This window comes from Echinops telfairi, unplaced genomic scaffold (genome assembly GCF_000313985.2).
Source record: "Echinops telfairi isolate 266 unplaced genomic scaffold, ASM31398v2 ScPeMD7_18;HRSCAF=68, whole genome shotgun sequence".
In the NCBI taxonomy this organism is placed as follows: Eukaryota; Metazoa; Chordata; class Mammalia; order Afrosoricida; family Tenrecidae; genus Echinops; species Echinops telfairi.
Genome location: NW_022103915.1, coordinates 1,786,881 through 1,798,130, shown reverse-complemented (window position 1 = coordinate 1,798,130; position 11,250 = coordinate 1,786,881). Strand labels below are relative to the sequence as shown.

At 48.6% G+C, this 11,250-nt stretch overlaps 1 protein-coding gene across 1 annotated transcript in view; it reads right to left on the bottom strand.

The window, feature by feature from the left end:
• Positions 1 to 5,529: 5,529 nt before the first annotated feature.
• Positions 5,530 to 11,250, bottom strand: part of AK7 (adenylate kinase 7) — a 58,932-nt gene continuing 53,211 nt past the window's right edge. Inside the window, exons 17-18 of the mRNA XM_004698808.2 lie at positions 6,564 to 6,722; positions 5,530 to 5,669 (exon numbers count right to left, since the gene is read on the bottom strand). Coding sequence (XP_004698865.1) covers positions 5,631 to 5,669; positions 6,564 to 6,722 — 198 coding nt within the window. The 3' untranslated portion in view covers positions 5,530 to 5,630. The remainder of the gene's footprint in view (positions 5,670 to 6,563; positions 6,723 to 11,250) is intronic.

The following is an 11,250-nucleotide window of genomic DNA, read 5'->3' as shown; positions in this document are numbered from 1 at the left end:
ATAAGAGTTGTATGAGCCCCTAATAAAATTAAAAAAAGAAAATAATAATTAATAAATTATCAAGGGTTCGTAAGGGAGGGAGGGGAAAAAATGAGGAGCTGATACCAAGGGCTCAAGTAGAAAGAAAATGTTTTGAAAATGATGATGGCAACAAATGTACAAATGTGCCGGACATAATGGATGGACGGATGGATTATGATAAGAGTTGTACAAACCCGCAATAAAATGATTTTTAAAAAGAAAGAAATGAGGAAGATACATGGCATCATGGGGTGAAGAGAGGTTAAAAGAAAGTAAGTTTGGTGAGTAGATACAACTCTGAGAAGTCCCTCAGATCACCCGGAAGTTCAACAATTCACTGGTCATACTTGAGAACTCAGCCAAGCAGTTATACTCACAGACATCATAACGAGTGCTCAAATAAACGAATCAAGTGTCTGTCTCCTTCTTCCCCATGGAATGCAGTCTCCTGCACCTCTGGTTAATTCTCGGGTTATCTTTTGGGTCACACTGTTGGGCTGCACGGTGTCTCTGACTTTCTGTATAAGAACTTTCTGAGCTTGGTGGCTCAGGGTGTTCTCGGTGGCACACCTGGTTCCACCTGTACTTCAGGATCCCTTTGTGAAATAAAAATTTCTCTGCGTGGCTCCAAGCCCTGCCCATGTACTGTGGCTTCTTGGGCAAAGCCCCCTGCCTTGCTTGAATCTGTCTGCTGTGCCCTCTGTCCCTGATCCCCCGCAGCCAGCATCCACCCCCACTCTCATCCCTGGAGAGCAAGAGTGGTCACAGACGCTGACTGCCTGTTCTCACCTGTAAAGAGCAGAGAGCGTCAGCACATGCTGGCTTCCTGCCCCACAGTCTGGTGAAGTCCCTCCTTTTTTTTTAAACTTATGGCCCCACTTGAAATGACAGCCAACAAATTCTAGTGGTGCTTTTCACGTCAGAGGATCACAACCGTATTCACCACGAGGCGCGAGTTTGTGTGTGCGTGGTGTGTGGGGGGAAACATCATGGAAGGAAATAGTAAAAAAAGGAAAGCAAATAGAAACGAATTTTTTAAAAAAATTGTTTTATCAGAATGAATAAAAATTGCTCAAGGGGTTCGTAATGCCTGGAGAAACAAGTGAAAGGGATAGAGCCTGCACTGTAGCCGCATCCTTAAAGAAGCAGGTCAGACCCCTGAGGAGCCTCTAAAACCAGACAGTCAGGGTTCAGATTCAGAACAGGCGACCCTTAGGAAGGAACCAATGCACATGTTATAAAGAAGAAAAGCATTGAGTAATAATGATAATAAAATATTAAAACCTCTACTCAATCAAGGGGAAAATTGTGTTTATATTTCAACAGATAATAATAAAAATTAAAATGCGTGAATTTCTCTTTGGTGTGTCTACCTTAAGCAGGTCGTCTCCAGAGATTCCTACCAGGACCGTCTCCGTCAGAGACCGAGTAATTCTCCTGAGGCTCCTTAACGCCTGTTTCTGGCCAAGCTGCCAGTGCTTGTTAGCTCATCTAAAGCAGTGGGTCTCAACCTTCCTAATGCCGCGACCCTTTAACACAGTTCCTCATGTTGTGGTGACCCCCCAACCATAAAATTGTTTTCGTTGCTACTTCATCACTGTTATTTTGCTACTATTATGAATCGGGTGACTCCTGTGAAAGCATCGTTCGACCCACTAAGGGGTCACACAACCCACAGGTTGAGGACTGCCACTCTAAAGTATGTGCTGATCACTCTCACTGAGCTTGCGTACAGGCCTCGTACAAATTGTTAAACAGCCTTTTCCAGGACTTGTGGTTTCCACCAATGACACTCAGTGAACTCCAGGACCATGGGAAAGACGGAAAAAAGAAGTTGCCTTTTCAACAAGACAGGCCGTGCCTGGAACCTTACTTGAGTTATAACTCTTATCCACTGTGTGCGAAATCTGCAAAAGCTTGTCTTAAAGCTAAAATGCAAGTGTAAATGCCTTGGTTATCAGCTAATCATACCAATTATAGAATTTTCTCTTAGCAGGAATAACGTTTACTAAATATAAAAATAATGCTGTACAGCTTGGCAAACAAAATAATAAATTTTGTACAGTTTTCACTTATCATGAAATTGTACGAAAGGAGTGGCATTGATTACGCTGTCAAAGACCACATTAAAAATATATTGCTAATAATTCTGTCACCATTATTATTTGGGCTCCTCATAAAAATTTTTCTAAAGGTATAAATTCAACTATTTGTAATTCTGTAAAACAGTGTTATTTGGAATTAAACACAATCTCCTTCCTGGGCTAACAGAGAAATTAATAGCAACACAGGAAGATGGGCTAGCCCCTCCTCAACCTCTCCCTTTGCTCCCATCTTTTGTTCCCGTCAACAGTGGGACTCATAAAAAATTGCTTGTAGCTACACAGCCAGAGGTCAGATAAGGCCACACTGTTTACTCAACTGTTTTCTGGAAAGAACATGGAAAGTTAAAGTTTTAATTCCTAGAAGTTATCTTTGGTTAATCCTGTCTAAGACGGCAAAAATCAATGTAATAAAAGTAAATTTTAAGTTAAGGGGGTTAAAAAGGCCCCCTTAAACCTCTCTGACAGAGACCATGCCTGGCTTAATGTAGTCAGGGCCTGAGGCCATATTTCATGTCAATGAAATAGTTTAAATAAGGATTAAAATAAAATTAATTAAAATTACGTTTGATTGTTTAAAAATTAAGTTTAGGGTTTGGCTTTACTAGGTTCATACTGTTTGAGAATGACTGTTATTACTACAATAGTTGATTAAAATAATGAATACAAAGTGAAAATAAAGAGTTTGTAAGCCTACTTGCTCATATCATCAATTGAATCTTCTTTTTCTCAAGCGAATCTTTGAAGTGGGTATAGCGCAGGCCTGTAAAGAAGGCTCTGACGAGGTAAGCCCCATCCAGTGCTTCGAGTGCTCTGGGCATTTGCAGACATTGGTGATGATTACTGTCCTCGGCAGAGGAAAAAGGAACCCTTTTGACTTTTTAAATTTTAAGCTAATGGTTTGTGTCTGAAGCTGAAAATGTTTTAAAGCCATGAAGGACCTCTCCTCTCTGGGACTGAACGTTAAGAGAGCCTGTACGCAGTCTGACATGCTTGCTAGGTGACCACCTGGGCCACGTGTTGCATGGAAGTGGGAAGAAATGTGGCAATAAGAAAACGGGTTCAGTCTGGTTATTAGCACCCGTGAACCTGGTTCACAGGAGCTAAAGAAGAAGATGAAAGCATGTTGGCTGGTCTGAAGCACATGGCCTAGCCCAAGAGGGCTAAAGTAGTTAAAAATTTGTGACTAGAAGGCAAAGGACATTTATAGAGGTTTAAAAACAGGCAAGTACATGTGTAAGTATATTTATATATAATGTTAGGGACACAGATCTGTGTACATATATTTATATGTTAAGTGTTAAGGTGGCAGACGGACATTGGACCTCTACTCCAGTACTCCCTCAATGCAAGAAGACTGTTCTAATTACAGCATCATTCTGTGATGCTCATGTTCCTGACATGATTGCTGAACACAAAATGGGAGCATAAGCAAATGTGGCGAAGAAAACTGATGGTGATGGTGCCCGGCTATTAAAAGATACAGCATCTGGTGTCTTACAGGCTTGAAGATAAACAAGCATCCATCTAGCTGGGAAGCAACAAAGCCCACACGAAAAAAGCACACCAGCCTGTGTGATCACGAGGTGTCAACAGGATCAGGTATCAGGAATCAGAAGACCCAAGACAAACAATCATATCGATGAAAACAAGGAGGGACGGAGTGGAGGCCCAAAGCCCATCTGTAGACAATTGGACACCCCGTCAAAGAAGCGTCATAAGGAAGGGACAAGCCAGCCAGGGTGCAGTGTGTACTGATGAAACATACAGTATTCCTCTAGTTCTTTAATGCTTCCTCCTCCCCACCCCACCACCACTGTCATGACCCCGGATCTACCTTACAAACCAGCTCGACCAGAGTATATACGCTGGTACAGATCCAGGGCAGATAAACCCCTCAGGAACAATAATGGGAGCAGTGATACCATGAGGGTAGGGGGAAGGTGTGGGGAGAAGCGGGGAACCGATAGAAATTATAGGTTTATAACCCCCACCCCCACCCCATCCAGGGTGACAAGTAGCAGAAACATGGGTGAAGGGAGACAGCGGATGGTATAAGATATGAAAATAATAATTTATAACTCAGCAAAGGTTCATGAGGGTGGGAGGGTGGAAGAAGGAGGGGAAAAAATGAACTGATACCAAGGGCTCAAGTAGAAAAAAATGTTTTGAAAAGGATGATGCCAACCTACATACAAATACGCTTGACATAATGGATGTATGGATTGTTATAAGCGCTGTAAAAGCTCCCCATAAAATGACAAGGAGGGGGAGGAGAAATTAAACGAGCTGCATTGAGTAAATCTGCGGCACACGATCTCTGAAGACTCAAGTCGTGGTGTTTTCAGTCGCCTCATGTGCTGTGCAAACTGGACATGGAATAAGAAGGAACAGAGAAGAATCGTCTGAACTATGGTGATGCAGACAACTATGACCTCTATCGTGGGCAGTCAAAATGCAGAGCAAATCTGTGTTGGAAGAAGTACGGTCACAATGTCCTTTAGAATCCCTTGGACAAGTCGGAAGCGGCAGATCCCCGGAGAAGGACATGCGTGGTAAAGTTCGGAGAAGAGGAGGGCCCTCGGCAAGGTGGACCGATACCGGGGCTGCAGCGATGGCTCCCACACACACAATTGTGAGCATGGCGCGGCACGAGGCGTGTTTCCTTCTGCTGCACAAAGGTCGCTATGAATTGAAACCGGCTACCAACAAGGTAACGACAGGCATCATGGTTCTTCGGGCTGACAGGAGGGACTGATGCCTATATCGCTATAAAGCTAGCTTGATGGAAATACTCAGCAACTTTCTAGTTATTACCAATGCTAGAATTATTTATCCCGCTAGATGAATTTCCCATCCAAGACGTTTACAATACTGTCTGTCTCCCTGGTTGGGATCCTGACCCTCAACACAGGAAGTAAACTTTTGGAAGCCCCCCTGTCAGAGTTATAGTGATGCAGCACAGCATAGACCTTGGTCATTACCTTAGCACCAGTCTGCACCATTGGTCCTGGGGCCACAGCAGTCGGGCAAACTCATTAGCCTGCATGTGAGATTAGGAGTCTGCTTTTCTTTATGGGGAAATCAACTTAGGGTGCACCAGACTTTTTACTGACCTCAGAATGGAGTAATAAATCAATACTTGTCCCATGAGCTGTGCACGGATGGAGATCAATTTAGCTAATAAATATGGTTGGAGGGAGGGAGAGGGGAAAAGAGGAGCTTATACCAAGGGCTCAAGTAGAAAATGTTTTGGAAATGATGATGGCAACATATGTACAAATATGCTTCATACAATTGATGTATGGAATGTTATGAGCCCCCAATAAATGATTTTTAAAAATAAAATATATATACGGTAGGCACTCCTTGTCATGCGTTTGTTTTGCTGTTGCTTTTCAAACAATGATTCTCAGAACAAGCATTTGCAGAAAAATTTTAAAAATGAGGAAATATTTTGAAGCACATTTTCCGGTCCCAACTCCGGGAAAGATCGGTGACTCATCCTCACTGTATTTCAGGATTGTTCTTGAAGAGGTATTCAGCCTGGGGGCAGGAGAAGGAACAAGAAGTCACCCATCGGTAAAGACAGTACTAAACGCCTATGACTCAGCATAGATTTGTAATCGTAAACATTTCTGCATTTAAAAGTAAACACACATCATTCACACGTTCCAATGAATGGTTTTAAAAATCCGATTTTGAACTCTGAGCGGGTTTCCCAGAACGTCCAGGACACAACTTCTCTCTCGAATGGTTTTCCGTTTAACTCACTCACTGCCCTCACGGTGATTTCAGCACCTAATGATGCCTGGGACAGGGAGAGCTGCCCCTGTGGGGTTCCCCAGACAGTAACTCTCTACGGGAGTAGAAAGCTTGGTCTTTCTCCCAGGCTGGCTGGTGGGTTCAAACTGTTAACTTTGTGGTTAGCAGCCCAGCCCGTAACCACCACGCCACCAGGACACCTCACGGGTTTTCTGTTGAGCTTCATCTGTGTTTTATTTTCAAATGGATGTTCTTTAAAATATATATATATATTGACCCTCAGGGTCAACAAGGAGAGTAGAGATACCAGGAGGACTAGGGGAGGGTAGAGGGAGATAGGGGGAATTGATCACAAGGATCAATCTAGAACCCCCTCCCAGGAGGACGAATAATGGAAAAGTGGGGGAGGGGTGACGGAGGACGATATAAGGTATGGCAAAAATAAATCTATAACGTATCAAGAGTTTGTGAGGGATGGCGGGTGGGGGAGGGAGGGGTAAGAAACGGGGAGCTGATCTCAGGGGCTCAAGTGGGCAGAATGCTTTGAAAATGATGATGACGGCATATGTGAAAATGTGCTAGATGAATGTATGGATTGTGATAAGAGATGTAAGAGCCCCCAATAAAAGTATTTTAAAAATATATGCCCTAAAGCAACCCAGGCGAATGGCTCACCAGAAAATCCACAGGGTCCTCAGGCCTGACCTGGCAGCACTCATTCAGGCCTTTCATCAGGGTGGGCATGACGTAGGTCATCAGGTAGTTCCTCAGGGGGGTGGACTGGGCCTCCAGCAGCTCTCTCTCCTCCCGCTTCACTTCCTCCAGCCGCTTCCTCTGCAGACGGAACATCCAGAATGGGCAAGCATGCCCTTCCAGGTGAGTGGGGGGCTTGCCTGAAGAGCGCTGCCCGCCCAGCACAGGAGGGCCTGGGATGGCTGAGAGTGTCCCCGAGAGAGAAGCGAGGAACTGAACAAACTCACGCAGAGAGAGACCGGGCTTACTGGTCGGAGAGAAGCTGGCAGACCCCGGCCTTCGTTGCCCTTCACGCCTGGAAATGAACCCACCTCCATGGCTTGGCTTTTAGCCCAACAATAGACAACTCTGTAAGGGGGACGGTAACTCTGGGGAGGGGCACGCTTCTCAGGAAACCCAAACTGGGGTGTTTGCCCCAGGGGGGGAGGAAGCTCAGGGAAGAGGGGGATGGAGGATGCTCCGTGGGGGGGTGGCGGTGGAGGAGTTGAAAGACCAGGTGCATGAATTGTTGGATAGAAAATTCACAGGTGTGCTCTGTAAGTGTTCACTGCCCCCGCCATCCTCAAGAGATCCCCACCACCACCACCACCACCCCGCAGTCTGAGCAAGATGGGGCGCAAGTCTGCAGGGGGAGGGAAAGGGCTAATGGAGCTATAAGAACCAGCCTGCCTTGTGGGGCTCCCCTCTCCCTTCTGAAACACAAACCGCTTCCCATCGCTCAAATGGAGCAAAAGAAAATCCTATATATGTACGCCAAACTCCAAACACACTGCCGCCGAGTGGGTTCAAACTCCTAGCGACCCTACAGGACAGGGTAGAACTGCCCCTGTGGGGTCCAAGACCGTCACTCTTATGAGAGCAGAGAGCCTCGTCTTTCTGCTGCAGACTGGCTAATGGGTTTGAACCATGAACCCTTTAATGAGCGTTGGAGGGCTTGCTCGCCTGGCTTTGCCACCTGGGCTCTTTTTTTTTTTTTTTTAAGAATAAAACCAAACCAAACCCCCTGCCATGGGACTGATCCCGACTTTCAGCAACCCTGATGGCAGGGCAGGACTGCCCCTCTGGGTTTCTTGAGGAGAACAGACAGTCTCATCTTTCTCCCTCACAGCGACTGATGGGTTCGAACTGCTAACCTTGCAGTTAGCAGCCCAGCTGGGACTTCACTGCACACGTCTACTAATGTGAAGCGCAGCACGAGGCAGCCTGGAGGGCACGGGCTGCCTGGGTGTGCGCTCCTCTCGGCTCAGCTCGGAGCTCCCTCCGTCCAGGGAATAGTAATCGCAGGTCTCTGCTGCAGCCCAATGGTGTGTGTGTGTGGCAGGGGGCGCTGTGTGGGAGACAGCAGGAGCCAGGGATCTCCAGCCTGCCTCCTGGGCAGGGGTGCCGGGATGGAGCTCAGGATGGGCAGAGAGGGGCCCCAGGGCTTGGTGCCTTCTAGAGCTTATCTGGCGTATGACCTGGAACTTCCGCGTCTCAGGCAGTCATTCCGACTCCACCCTTCTGTCGCCGTTCCAAGCAGGACAGCAAGCCCAGACATCAGAATGGCAAGAGGCGGGGTGGGCCCAGCTCCTAGAGATGTGAACGTTCTGTCCAGTCGTAAAACAAACAGACAGAAACACCGTACATCGTGTTGTAGAGGTGCTGTGGGGCTGGTTCTGTACAACAGAACAAAGCGCTACCGGGTCCTGCGCCGTCTTCACCGTTGCGCTTGCATCTGAGCCCACCGCGGCAGCCACCATGTCCACCCATCAGGTCTTGTGCACTGCCCCTCCACTTCACCAAGCATGGCGTCCTTTCCCGGGGACCGTAAACCATGCTGAGCCACCAAGGGCAAGCTGAGGGCAGCGACTGGCAGCCTGTGACAAACGGTGAGCATGAGCTCAGAGCCTCACATGGACACACTGCTGGCCAGGCACTGCTCTGTGCACAGGAGCCCCGGTGGCTCGGTGGGCTAGCGTGGGTTGTGGACCATAAAGTTGGCAGTTCGAGCCCAGCAGCCCCTTTGAGGAGAAAGATGAAGGCATGTGCTCCGTGAAGATTCCCAGCCTTGGAAACCGGGGCGCTTCTACTCCCCCGCCAGGGTTGCAATGAGTCAACCCTGACTCCACGGTGATGGGTTTGGGTTCGGTGGGGTGCTCTTCAACCTCACACATGTCCATGATGCCGCCCTCTTGTCAGCTCCATTTCCCAGACGGACAAACCGAGGCACTGGGAGAAACTTGCCAGGGACTGGAGTGAGATTTGGAGGCAGCCTCACCACCAAGCCTGGCCATTGTTCCCCGAAATCACCTACCTGGGGTCCCTCTGGCAAAAGCAGCAGAGGAAGGCCCAGGGCCTACTGACAGAGCCGCTCGGGAAGTGCTCAGCAAGGGCAGGTGGGAGAGTCTTCAGATTGGTGGAGAAGTCAGTGACCCCACAGTGGGCCCAGTTTGGGTCTCCTGTCTCCAAGGGCCACAGATGGCAAAAGGGACCACTGAGCTGGTGGAAATGCTAGGGGCAGCTGCTCTTCTACCTCATGAACAGCCTCATCCGTGCTAGAAACATCTGTCCAAACTTAAACCATGGCCATGCAAACCCTACACACTGACTGATGCTCCCTCTGGGTGCATCAGACACTCAAAGATGTGAGCAGAGCCCAGAGCCCTCCCTCCCTCCCTCCCTCCCTCTGCGAGTGCGTGTGTGCCTGGGACACACCAGGAGCTGCTCCAGTACAGCAGTGAAGAGCATGGTGCCACTTAAACGCCTTGCTTGGAAAAGAGAAGCAAGCAGGTACGTGTGTAAAGCCGAGAGCATGTTAGAGGGAGCGATGCCAAGACGGAGAAAGCAAGCCCACTGCCCTGGAGGCTATGCCGACTCAGTGACCCCATAGGGGATCCCAGACAAAGGCTTCAGGGGAGCAGGGCCTCAGGTTCCTGCCTGAGGAATGGATAGGAGGAGGACATTAAAAGGCAACAAAGTGGGGCAGGGTGGGCAATGCATGGGGAGGGCGGGTGTGAAATGTTGGATGAGGTGAGAAGAACTTTCAGTGATGTCTCAGGGCAAGTGAAGAATTTGGTGGTGGTGGTGGTGATGGTGGTGGTGGTGGTGGTGGAGGTGGTGGTGATGGTGATGGTGGTGGTGGTGGTGGTGGTGGTGGTGATGGTGGTGGTGGTGGTGGTGGTGGTGGTGGTTGCAGTCCCTCCAGTTCAGATCCGTGGTGACTTATATACGACAGAAGGAGATGGTCCCCAGTCCTAATCCATTTGGAAGAATGGTGTCCTGTTTGAGTCCATTGTAGTAGCTACCCTGCCAATCCAGCTCATCGGTGAGGGTTTCCCCTCATTGTTGTTAACCTACGTAATGTGTCATGAAGGAGCATTATCTTCTCCATTGCACAACTCAGGAGGCCAAGGACTAGAGAGCTTTGATGGCAAAGCCACACAACGGAGGGACAGATCAGAAGTGGAACTGGATCTTCTGACTCGAAGAGCTCTGCCCTTTCTGGTCCACTCGGCACAGGAAAACCCTCTGGGAAGAAGTGAGAAGCCTGAGGGTTTAGGCAGGTAGGATGTAGGCCAGCTAGGTATGAGCTCGGCCAGACAGATGTGATCCACAGTCAGCCAAGCGTGATCTAGGGGTAACCATGTGTGATCTAGAGCCAGGCCGGTATGATCTAAGTTCAAGGATATGTGCTCTAAAGCCAGGCAGGTGTGATCTAGGGCCAGCAAGTTCTGGTGAAGAGCGTGACAGGTGTGATGGAGGGCAGGCAGTTGTGATACAGGGCAGGCAGGTTTGATGCTAGTTTTCCTTCTGAAGCAATGTCAGCTCCCACACAACTTTGAGGGCTCCTAACACAGAACAAGTCATAAAACTCCAGGATTCAATTGAACATCTAAAGAGCGTGACCTTACAGAGGCTTGTGTTGCCGCCCCTGCCCCCGCTGGCTGCTCACACTGACACCAGAGTCACCCAGGGCAGAAATCATTCATTCAGGAACAAAGCCAGTCGCGTGGATGGTTTGATGGCAATGACCAACAGTTTGAGCAAAGCTAGCTCAAAGCGTACACGTACTGGGCTTCTCCTTGAATGGGGCTAACTTCTATGCCTCCTTCCCCAGAGTGCAGAAGGAAACCGCAGGCACAGGCAGGCCCTCTCCATCCTCCGCATCCCTGCACTGATCTCTGTTCTGAGCACACGTCTCACGCTCCCCTGTCATCACAGTACTTCACGTACAGCCGTGCCCCCACCCCCACCCCAGGTTGACCAGCAGACTGAAATCTACTGAAGGACAGGAGTCTGGTCATCTGTTTCCTCTCATTCCATACTGCCTAGGATGCAGCAGGGGCTTGAAAAATGATGCGTTAAGTGAATTCATCACGCAAGCAAGCAAGTGAGGCGAGACCATGTAAATTGTTAACATTGGAAACACAATTCAGTCATCCCGTGGGAGGCACCGAGTTGAGGACGATGGCATGGGGTTTTCCCAAGGTTCAAATCTCAGCTCCGGGATTTACTAGCTAGGCTGGGAGAAGCCAGACTCATCATCTCGCTCAGTCTGTGCTGCTGCACCTGTCAGACAGAGCCAGGCACGCCTCCTTCCCCCGGCACCACTGTGAAAACTGAATGAGTA